Source organism: Mobula hypostoma, chromosome 4 (genome assembly GCF_963921235.1).
Source record: "Mobula hypostoma chromosome 4, sMobHyp1.1, whole genome shotgun sequence".
Classification (NCBI taxonomy): domain Eukaryota; kingdom Metazoa; phylum Chordata; class Chondrichthyes; order Myliobatiformes; family Myliobatidae; genus Mobula; species Mobula hypostoma.
The window spans coordinates 51,340,508-51,353,200 of NC_086100.1; the positions used below are offsets into that span (position 1 = coordinate 51,340,508).

At 37.3% G+C, this 12,693-nt stretch overlaps 1 protein-coding gene across 5 annotated transcripts in view; it reads right to left on the bottom strand.

Annotated features, from left to right (window-relative positions):
* The window catches only part of LOC134345314 (inactive N-acetylated-alpha-linked acidic dipeptidase-like protein 2), a 1,001,093-nt gene that overhangs the window by 458,944 nt on the left and 529,456 nt on the right, over positions 1 to 12,693 (bottom strand). For all 5 annotated transcript variants that reach the window (XM_063045781.1, XM_063045779.1, XM_063045780.1 and 2 more), the window contains one exon: positions 4,361 to 4,646. In XM_063045781.1, the coding sequence (XP_062901851.1) occupies positions 4,361 to 4,646 (286 nt within the window). The remainder of the gene's footprint in view (positions 1 to 4,360; positions 4,647 to 12,693) is intronic.

The window sequence follows — 12,693 nt, forward strand, 5'->3', positions numbered from 1 at the left end:
TTCAATGACTGGTGTATAATGACACCCAGGTCTCGTTGCACCTCCCCTTTTCCTAATCGGCCACCAATCAGATAATAATCTGTTTTCCTATTTTTGCCACCAAAGTGGATAACTTCACATTTATCCACATTAAATTGCATCTGCCATGAATTTGCCCACTCACCTAACCTATCCAAGTCACCCTGCATCCTCCTCACAGCCAACACTGCCACCCAGCTTCGTGTCATCCGCAAACTTGGAGATGCTGCATTTAATTCCCTCATCCAAGTCATTAATATATATTGTAAACAACTGGGGTCCCAGCACTGAGCCTTGCGGTACCCCACTAGTCGCTGCCTGCCATTCTGAAAAGGTCCCGTTTATTCCCACTCTTTGCTTCCTGTCTGCTAACCAATTCTCTATCCACATCAATACCTTACCCCCAATACCGTGTGCTTTAAGTTTGCACACTAATCTCCTGTGTGGGACCTTGTCAAAAGCCTTTTGAAAATCCAAATATATCACATCCACTGGTTCTCCCCTATCCACTCTACTAGTTACATCCTCAAAAAATTCTATGAGATTCGTCAGACATGATTTTCCTTTCACAAATCCATGCTGACTTTGTCCGATGATTTCACCGCTTTCCGATATGCTGTTATCACATCATTGATAACTGACTCCAGCAGTTTCCCCACCACCGATGTTAGGCTAACCAGTCTATAATTCCCCGGTTTCTCTCTCCCTCCTTTCTTAAAAAGTGGGGTTACATTAGCCACCCTCCAATCCTCAGGAACTAGTCCAGAATCTAATGAGTTTTGAAAAATTATCACTAATGCATCCACTATTTCTTGGGCTACTTCCTTAAGCACTCTGGGATGCAGACCATCTGGCCCTGGGGATTTATCTGCCTTTAATCCCTTCAATTTACCTAACACCACTTCCCTACTAACATGTATTTCACTCAGTTCCTCCATCTCACTGGACCCTCTGTCCCCTACTATTTCTGGAAGATTATTTATGTCCTCCTTAGTGAAGACAGAACCGAAGTAATTATTCAATTGGTCTGCCATGTCCTTGCTCCCCATAATCAATTCACCTGTTTCTGTCTGCAGGGGACCTACATGATGTTGAAGTCTTTTATTAAGGGTACGTTTTTGGGGTAGATGGAGGTACATGATAAAATAGGCTGAAGTCAGCATGGCTTTCTAACGGGGAAATCTTGCCTGACAAATCTTCCAGAATTCTTTGAAGAAATAACAGACAGGGTAGACAAAGGAGAGTCAGTGAGCGTTGTTTACTTGGATTTTCATAAGGCCGGTGACAAGGTGCCACAACATCAGACTGCTTAACAAAGCAAGAGCTTGTGGTATTACAAGAAAGGTAGTAGCATGGATGGAAGTTTGGCTGACAGGCAGGAGGCAAAGAGTGATAATAAAGCTGGCTTTTCTGGTTGGCTGGAGTGAGTAGTGGTGTACCACAGGGGTTGGTGTTGGGACCGCTTCTTTTCACATTGTATGTCAATGATTTGGATAACGTAATTGATAGTTTTGTGGCCAAGCTTGCAGACAATACGAAGATAGGTGGAGGGGCACGTAGTGTTGAAGGAGCAGGGTGTCTGCAGAAGGACTTAGAAAGATTGGAAGAATGGGCAAAGAAGTGGCAAATGGAATATAATTTGGGAATTGCCTACTCATGCACTTTGGCAGAAGGAATAAAGGCATGGACTATTTTCTAAGTGATGAAAAAAAATCAAAAATCAGAAGTGCAGAGGGGCTTGGGAGTTCTTGTGCAGGATTCCCTGAAGGTTGAGTCAGTGATAAGGAAGACAAATGCAACATTAGCATTAATTTTGAGAGGACTAGATGACAAAAGCAGGGATGGAGTGTCAAAGATTTATGAAGTATTTGTCAGACTGCACTTGTGAGCAGATTTGGGTCCCTTATCTGAGAAAAGATGTGGAGAGGATCCAGAGGAGTTCGACAACAATAATTCCAGTAATGAAAGGGTTAACATATGAGGAGTGTTTGATAGCTCTGTGATTGTGCACACTGGAATTTAGAAGAATGAGGGGGATCTCATTGCAACCTATCAAATATGGAAATGTCTGGATGTGCAGAGGCTGTTTCCTATATTGGGAGAGTCGTAGAACTGAGGGCGCAGCCTGAAAATTGACTGATGTCTATTTAGATCAGAGATGAGGAAACATTTCTTTTGCCAGAGGGTGGTGAATCTGTGGAATTCATTGCCACAGGTGGCTATGCAGGCCAAGTCACTGGGTATATTTAAGGTGAAGGTTGAAAGGCTCTTGATTAGTTAGGGATTCAAAGGTTATGGGGAGAAGACATGAGACTGGGGTTGAGAGGGGTAATGAATTAGCCATGATGGGATGGCAGCGCATAGTTGATGTGCCAAATAGCCTAATTCTGCTCCTGTCTTATACTCTTGATATTCCACTTTTGCACTATTTACAGTCGGCCCTCCTGATCTGCGAGGGATTGGTTCTGGGACCCCTCGCGGATACCAAGAAACGTGGATGCTCAAGTCCGTTATTCAACCTGGCCAAATGCGGTGGACCTTAGGACCCAGCGGAACCCCAGACCTTATTTAACCTGTCTTAGTGCAGTGGACATTAGGACCTGGCGGCGGAGCTCTGAATCCACAGTGTTTCTGTTCACGAAAATAATTACGATCGCGATTAAAATAAAGTGGAAATAATAAAGCAATCAGGAAGAGGTGAAACGCCATCGGTCATTGGAAAAGCGTTAGGCTACAGTCGGTCAATGATCAGAACAATTTTAAAGGATGTAGTGAGAAAATCCCTGCCCCAATGAATGCTACAATTATTACTAAGCAACGCAGTGGTTTAACTATTGAGTTTTGAGGTTTGGGGTTTTTGATCCTGCACATCAACCCGGCAGGGATGGACAGTGCACTCGGGAGCGGTCTGTCACTGGATCAAACTCGGGAATTTCTGTTCCAGAGCCTGGTACTGAAACGTACGTTTCTTAAGTGTTTTATATGCAGAGAAAGGTAAAGTGTATACTATGTACTAAGACAAACGTTTGACTAACTGACACTAAATAATACCAGATATACTTGTTCCGACTTATTTAGTAAATGAACTTCTGTTTTTTTTTCGATCCCGATCCACGATAACCTACGCACATCCTCCCGTATACATTAAATCATCTCTAGATTACTTATAATACCTAATACAATGCAAATGCTATGTAAAATAGTTGTTATACTGCATTGTCTAGGGAATAATGACAAGAAAAAAAAGTCTGTACATCTTCGAACAACAAGTGCTGGAACAGCACTTCCAGGTTTTCTTGATTCACGGTTGGTTGAATTTGCGCATGCGGAACTCATGGATAAGGAGGGCCGACTGTATTTTTGTAATACAGTATACAGTGATTTTTATGTCTTGTACCACACTGCTACTGCAAAATAACAAATTACACATGAAATACATCAGCGACACTAAATCTGGTTCTGATTGTAGAAGCAGTAATACAATTACATTTTGTCATAAAAGAGAAAGGAGAGTATTATACAGAAATTTTAAATATACATAAAAATGAATGACCAAATAGTTTACAATAGACAAATGCTCTGTATAATAAGTTTCAATTAACTATTAAGATTCTCATACATGTTGAATACTTTTAAGTTGAAAACATAGATATTGGCAGGAAATTCACTGTAGGCTACAAATGTAACCTTTACACTTTGAAGACAATATATGCATTACGTTTATGTTCTTCACACAAACAGAAGCTAACTCAACTCAAGAGGCCAAGTTATGCTGCTCAAGCTTCACCTACCTCACCCAAATTGCTACCTGGAGCCTCCAAAATTTGTACTAACCTAGGCCAAGTTTGGAGGGCATTTCACACTCACCCTCCACATCCAGAATCCACTGAAATCCAAAGACTGATCAGTTCCTGTGGGAATGCACACGGCGGTATGGTGTTTTAGTTCTGCACATTTATAAACTGATAGTTATGGGTTAGAAGAAAAAAAGCTGCTGACCTACATAATACTGAACTTAAGATAAATGTCATCTTACTTTGCACAACAAATTGTAACTAAGATTCAGTGTGTACCATTTATCCTGATGGCACTAAGTAGGTTTTCGAGGAGGATTTTAGGGATTATGAATACGATTTAGACTGCTACCAGGGACCACAGATTGGATCTCTCATAAAGGCTGACTTATGATAGATGTACATGACTGGACTGCAAAGGTAGACCTAGCGGCTCCACTATGCAGAATAAATAATCTTGTCAAAATATTTGGAGTAATTCTGATTTTACCGAGCAAATAAAATACCTTAAAATGACAGGCAGAATTGGTTTCTAACACTTTCATTACCTCCAGAGATCCTTTGGCAGAATATGCTGCATAGGAATAAAGAAGGTCATTCTTCTCCTTTGTCCCACGTGGGGCTGAGGGTAGAGTACTGCATTGCTGTCCACTGGGATAAAAGCATTGGCTGCTGTTCATCAAAATGATTTTGTTTTGGTCTGCATCAGGCAAGCTGAGAAGAACTGTGTAATTCACTAAGCGGATCTCTGTTAAACCAGATGCAGTCCACTGTTCCATTATATGTGTCACAGATCCCCCTTCGCTTGACTCAGCAGCAAGTAATGTAAAATTCCTAAACAAGACAAAGAGAATAATTACTTTTGATGCTTATTACATTCATCATACTTATATCAAAATACTAAATGCACACAAGTAATAATTTAAGATTAATATGCACAGAAAGTAATCATTATATGAAATAAACAATGTGACAATTCGCTATCACTGTTTTCATGTTTTATGCTGCAAACGCCATATCTGGTTATTTTAAAACATAGCTATTCCATATGACGTTTCACAGAGAAAGTGAAACTAATGTGTGGTATTCAAAAATGTAGGAAGGAATGGAGAAAATAATGAACAGGAAATTTGGGGAAAGAAAGTTAGAAAAGAGTGGGTGAATTAGTGAAAGAAGATAGCAAAAGGATGGAAAGAAAAGTGGAAAGAATGAAGAAGTAGGGGTGAATCAAGATGAATGGGGGGAGAGAGAGAGGAGTGAGGAGGAAGGACAGAGAGAAGGACTAAAGCAGGAGATTCATTTTGAAAAGTAAAATGGATGTAGAGAAGACAAGTGGAGATAGAAACAACATCATGGAATGAATTATCGGAAGCAGAGAAGAGACGTGAGATAAATGTAGAATGGAAAATAACCTCTGCCGATTGGTGAACTCCCAGAAAGAAAGGAAGAACAATTCAACAATTACTCAGTGTGTGAAAAGGCAAGAAGGGGACAAAAGGGGGCTTGAGAAAAAAAGATGTCAGTTGTAGGATCACAAAGCAAAAACGATTTTCATGGATGGAGGTGGCAGTGAGGAAGTATGAGACTAAGGTTTGAGGTGTATGATTAAGGTCTTAAATATTAAACAATCAATATATGTTCACAAGCAACGTTATAACATTACCATCCATAAAAATACCATGCCAGCAGGCAAGAATGGCTGTTAAGTAGTGGAATAAATACTGAAATTTATAAAGTTAGGAAACTAACTCAATCAAACACTACTGCTTGCAATGAGGTTTGCCTTGATTACAAAAGGATCATTGTTATGCAGTTTCATGATCAAAATTCACATGCTTTTTAGAATCCGCAATCTAATGATCTTGATCATTATGATAACGATCAGGCCTACTGCAAACAAATGGCCTTTTGGTGAGTTGGTGACAATGGTGAAGAAAATACTTCAGACTTCATTGAACATTATACTGGGGCTTGAAATCAGAACATTATTAACAATGAATAATCCTAACACATCACCAATACCAGGAGCAAAGTACATTATTGCAAAGGGACATTCCAACACTGAATTTCCAGCATTATTTGCTTTGTTGTAGTGCGTAACCCAGCTATGGAATATTATAAATGTTTTTATAAATAAAAATCTTATTTTTGAAACAAATCACATTCTTTTGCTGATCAATACTGACCTCGCTCTAGGTCAAGGCAAGATTTCTTCGAGCTTTCAAATTACGGGGAAGCCATTCTTCCAGTGATAATTTTTAAACCACAAATAAATTATGGCAGCATAAGTTGAATGACCATAATTATGCATCACTAAGCAGACCCAACACACTGAATAAAATACTCATTAAACGTTTCCTCAAAGCAAAAAAAGATTGGGAGATTTGAGAACGTGGTTACTCAAGGAATGGTTTTTGAAGCAATTTTAATTTAAGATATCTGAAAAAGCTGCTAGATGTATTTAAAAAGGATAGCCATTGTTGACCTTATATAAAGTTAATACAGATAATTTAAACATTAACCAAAGAGTAATGGTCAAGATGAATGATTCAATATTACAGTACAATTTTTAAAAAACAGGATTTTATTCTTCCGATAAACTCGTCCACAGTATAATAGTCTCAGCTAACTTAGTTTGGCATCCTCTGAAGCACACTTTTGCAATATTTGTTAATATGTTTCCTGTGGCACAAGTCAATTTGAGTAATTCGGGGAAAAAAAACTATGGTTGTACTTAAAACCATGTCTGTAGTGGCAACTAGCAATGCAAGGTCAGGAGTTCCGCACAGAACCATATATTATCTCAGACAGTATTCTCACTCATTCTTAAAATTTGCCAGTATTGTCACTTTTCAGTTTGTAATCTCCTTAGAGCTGTTCATTAACAGTGACAGATGAAAAAGAGTTGAACTTGAGACAGCCACATGGTTAACACAGCAGTGCTTCCAAAACAGAGACTTTTAAGATAAAGAAATGCATGTACAATATATTGAAGGATGCATAAAACATTCACACACACACACACAGACTTGATGGATTCAGATGCTTTGCTCACATTTTGATTTATAAAGTAATCCAGTAATTATAAGAACCATTTTAAATAAGTAGAGATAGTTGTCCAGATACCTTTTAGATAAACTATTTTAAATATAGAGTCTGACTGCAGGATTCAATTCAAGATAGTTTAATGTCATTTCCTGTACACAAGTATAAAGGAGAATGAAATAATTGTTATTTTGGATCTGATGCAGCACAATAAAAACAAAACAGAAAAGAACATAGAAGTAATTAAAAAGCACAATAAATATAAACACACAAGATAGCTTATATACATGAATTGATTGTGTGGCTGTACAAAAGGTGACTGACAGGAAATAATAAAGTCTTGGTGGAGTTAATGGGTGGAAGTGTTGATCAGCCATACTGTTTGGGGAAAATAACTGTTTTTGAGTCTGGTAGTCCCAGTGTGTGGGAGTGGGACAAACGGTCCATGAGCAGGGTGTGTGGGATCCTTCATGATGTAAATGGCCCTTTTCTGGAATACTTCTGTATATATGTTCTTGATGGCAGGTAGGCTAATGCCAGTCAAGTGTTGTGCAGTTTTGACTATTCGATGTAGAGCCTTCCTGTCTGCCACAGTGCAACTTCAGAACCAAACAGTGATGCAGCTTGTCAGGATGACGTGAGTATGGCTGTGCAAAGCCCAGATCTCTTCAGCCTCCTCAGAATACAGATGAGCCTTCTTGGCTGTGTAGGATATGTTCTAGACAATGAGAGATTGTGTGTGATGTGCGCTCCCAGGAGTTTTAAACTACTTGCAGTTTCCACTACTGACATACTATTCAAAAATGTTATTTCAACATTTGATCTTTATCTCAAGAAGGTAGCGATGTTTCAGTAGCATGATGGAGTTTCGCACACTGAATATTTGGAATTGCATGTATGCTTTGTAAGATGAAAACCAGAGAATAATGCTGGAGATTAAAGGATTACATCATGAGAACTAATTGAATAAACTTGGCCTACATTCCCTTGAGTTTAGATGGCAGGTGCACCATGAAACCAGCAACATTTTCTTGAGAACTTGTTGAACATAAAAATCCAGAAGCTGTTGTCAATTACAGCCTAATCCTCTATATGGCGTGTTTGTTTTTAAAGCCAGCAGAATGGAAATTCTTTCTGATGTTACCAAATTTCAACATTTTAGTCAATAGTCTCACTGTTAATATTCTTCAATATGATATGACTTGTTGAATTAGATATCACTAGGATTCCATCAAGCTGTAATTACTGCATAACATATCCTCACTCTTGGAAAAACAATTTCATGTGCAAATTTAATTCCCTCAGAATGAGTATTTTAATATTTCTTTGTTCTATCCCAAGTATCTGATGGTTTAGCCTTAAACCTGTTCAGATTCTATTTTAATCACTGCATATGCTTCAATATTATTTCACCCACAATAAATACTTAAAGAAATTACAAAAAATGAGGGACTTCCGGTAGAGCTCATGGAGTGAAGTCGTGTTCTTGACTCGCTCCATTACCTCTGAGTTTTTCTTCTTATGATCAGCTATATTTTAACTAACCATTAAGGCATCGACTTTTACAATACATTGAAACAAATTGGGCTCTTTGATAATCGGATGCTTTTAAGGTCTGCTATGTCTAAGAATGGAAAAAATGGGAAAGACGGCAAACCTCCGGTTAGACCGAAAGGTACCGATCTTCCTCGGACTGAGCCACCGGTGACTTTGAAAGCTATATCGAATCTAATTCAAACGGAAATTTCAACCTCTATTACGGAGCTGATTTGTGCGGAAATTTCAATTAATTTCCAGAAAATTGCCGATTTAATCGATAAAATACAAACATCTATCACGGAACATCAGTCAGCTATATCTAATCTTCAAAAATTCACGCAACAAAATGAACTCAAGATGGGGAAAATTGAAGAAACAATTACTACATTGAAGAAAAAACTTGACTTTCTGACCTTTAAAAACTCTGACTTAGAATCCAGAATGCGACGGCAGAATCTTCGAATGATTGGTGTGTGTGAAGCTGTTGAATCTGACAATCCTATGAAGTTTTTATCTCAACTTTTAAAAGATGCATTTCCTACTGTATTTCCTGACCAACCACCGTTATTGGATCGTGTTCATAGAGTTCCATGATACTCGTCTAAGTCAGATAAACCTCGACATGTCATCTTACGTTTTCATTACTTTCAAGAGAAGGAGAAACTGTTTCGATTCGTTCGATCTAAAGGTTACATTGATTTTTTGGATCTTCATTTCCGGTTCGTGGAGGATTTCAGCAAACAAGTTCGGGATCAACGGGTTCGTTACAGATCTGTGATGTCGGAACTCTACAAGATGGATTTAAAACCAGCGCTGCTTTACCCAGCACGTTTAAGGATTCGTATGTTGGATGGAGCCCTCCGTTTTTTTGAATTTTCATCGGATGCCCAGAGTTATCTGGATCAATGTTCACCTTCAACATCTTAATCGTAATTTTTAACTATCTCCGTTTGATCGGAGGTTGTGAATCTGTCGGCCTTAATTTTTTTTTGCCTTATATGGGCAGAAAAGTTTATTTTTGATTAATTAATATGGTTGCTAAACTTTCTTTCTATCTGCGTCATTCCTTTCTTTTTCCCAGGGGATTCTGGGTGGTTATTTCCTCAGCGTCATTCTACGTATTTCCTTTGAGGCCTTAAATTTTGTAGTTTTTAAATCTACTTTTCTTGTAGGTTTTCATAACTAGTTTATGTTAATAATTTCATTTCTTTTTTTTGTTTATTCATAGGGTCTGGGGTTTGTTGCGGTTTTTTAAATATTTTTTTTGCTTTTTCTCTGTTATATTAAGTGCTTGTTTTAATTGATTTACTTTTTTTATTCTTTTACTATTTTATAACTAGCTGATCTTTTTTATATTTACACTTTTTTTTAGTGAGCGTCTATCGGAAGTCATGGGGGTAGTTTTAGTGCTTGCTTCTTTCCGGCTGGTCTATTTTAGATTTAGCTTTGGGGTCATGGGGTGGGGGGTGGTGGGAGGGGCTTCACGTTTTAGTTTTTTTCTTCTTGGGCTATCTACACTATTGAAGTATTGGTTGAGTTCTCCTTCCCGGTATCTCTTGTTTGTTCTGTTCCCTTTCCGGGTTCGTGGGTCGAGCCTATCGTCAATCCTCCTTTTTGCGGGTTGACTTTAGGGTTTATGGAGTCTATTATTAATTTTGTCTCCTGGAATACTAATGGTCTTAACCATCCTATTAAAAGGAAAAAAGTTTTTAAAGTGTTCCGGAGACTTGAAGCACAAATTCTATTTTTACAAGAGACCCATGTGCGGAGGGGGGACAGACTACGTTTTTTTAAATTCTGGAAGGGACAACAGTTTCATTCGAGGCGTCTCTATTTTTATAGACTCCTCAGTTACTTTTATACAACGTGATATTATCTCTGCTCCGAATGGTAGATTTCTACTGGTTAGTGGTCTACTATTTAATAAAAAGGTAGTTTTGGTTAATGTTTATGCTCCCAATATGGACTGCCCGGAATTTTATAAATCATTATTCAATCATTTCCCGAATTTGAATGAGTTTTCATTGATCTGGGGCGGAGATCTTAATACCTGTTTATCTCCAGCTTTGGACCGTTCGGCTCCTCTACGGACTTTACCTAATAAATCTGCAACTTTGATTAATTCATTCCTCTCTGATTCTGGGTCGACTGACATTTGGCGTTTTCTGCATCCGCAGGAAAAAGATTTTTCTTTTTTTTCACATGTTCATCATTCCTATTCAAGAATTGATTATTTCTTTATTGATTCTCGTCTTATTTCTTCAGTGATTAAATGTGATTATGACTCTATAACCATTTCGGATCATGCTCCACTTAAGCTTTCTATTAAAATTCAGGCCAATATACAAATGGCGTTTTAATTTGCTGTTGCTTCAGGACTCAGACTTTGTTAACTTTATGAATGAACAGATTGATCTTTTTTTTACAATCAACTATACAGAGGATATTTCTGTGAACATTCTTTGGGATACTTTTAAAGCTTATATTCGTGGTCAGATTATCTGGTATTCTGCTGCTTTGAGGAAGAAGCTGAAGCAGGAGGAGTTGGTAATTGTGGACAAGATTAAGGAAATTGATAAGAAATATGTTACAGCTCCCTCTGAGGAGTTATATAAACAAAGAACTGAACTTCAAATGGAACACAGTTTATTACTTTCGTCCTCGATTGTAAACCAATTAAAGAAAACAAGAAGTGAATTTTATGTACACAGTGACAAAATTGGCAAACTGTTGGCTAACCAATTGAAGTCTAATTATGCTAAATCTCAAATTAATCAGATTTATAATCAAAATGATCGACTGATACTTGATCATGCAGGGATTAATCAATCCTTCTTTGATTTTTATTCTTCCTTATATCAATCAGAGTCTCCTCGAGACTCTAAATATATGAATGATTTTTTAGATAACCTAGATTTCCCTGAGATTTCACAGGATATGTCTTCTATGCTAGATACTCCCATTACCACTGATGAAATTAAGAATGTTATTTCCTCTATGAACCTGGGGAAAGCTCCTGGCCCTGAGGGGTTTACCGCAGAATCTTATAAATGTTTTGCACCTTCATTAATCCCTTGGTTCTGTAGGGTTTTCGAGGCTTCATTAAAACTTGGTAAACTTCCCGAATCCTTCAATAGAGCGTCAATCTCTCTAATATTAAAGAAGGATAAAGATCCTGCTCAATGTGCATCTTATAGACCAATATCTTTATTAAATGTTGATTCCAAAATTTTTTCTAAGTTATTAGCAAACAGATTAGAAAAAGTACTTCCTTTTATTATTTTGGAAGACCAAACGGGTTTTATTAAAGGTCGTTACTCTTTCTATAACATTCGCACACTGTTAAATATTGTTTATACCCCCTCACAAAATGTTCCTGAGTGTGTTATCTCTTTAGATGCTGAGAAAGCTTTTGATAGAGTAGAATGGCCTTACTTATTTAAGGTGCTTGAAATGTTTAATTTTAGCTCGAAATTTATATCCTGGATCAAACTGTTATATCATTCTCCTGTGGCCTCGGTCCGTACTAATTCCTTAAGCTCACCTTTTTTCCCTCTTTTTCGAGGTACTTGACAAGGTTGTCCTCTTAGTCCTTTATTATTTGATATTGCATTAGAACCTCTTGCAATTGCCATTTGAGAATCTCCAAATATTACTGGGAAAACTCGGGGCTTAAAGTCCCATAAAATATCACTCTATGCTGATGACTTACTTTTATATATTTCTAATCCTCAAAAATCCATCCCTGCTGTTTTAGAGTTATTAGCACAATTTAGTCTTTTTTCAGGTTATAAATTAAATCTTAGTAAGAGTGAACTTTTCCCGATTAATAAACAACTTCCCTTATATCATAACTTTCCGTTTAAATTGATTAATAATTATTTTTCATATTTTGGGGTTAAAATTACTTGTAAAGACAAAGATTTATTTAAGATTAACTTTTTACCCTTAATTGACCATATTATTCAACTTTCATCTAAATGGTTTCCATTATATTTAACTTTGATTGGTCGTATTAATGCAGTTAAGATGTTTTTTCTGCCAAAATTTTTATATATATTTCAGGCATTACCGATTTTTGTTCCAAAATCTTTTTTTGATAAAGTTGACTCAAAAATTTCTTCATTTATTTGGCAAAATAAAAACCCGAGACTGGGTAAAATACATTTACAGAAAGCTAAGAGAGATGGAGGTTTAGCATTACCTAACTTTAGATTCTATTATTGGGCAATTAATATTCGACATATGAAATTTTGGTTACTTGACCAGGATATACTATCCTTTCCTAAATGGGTAG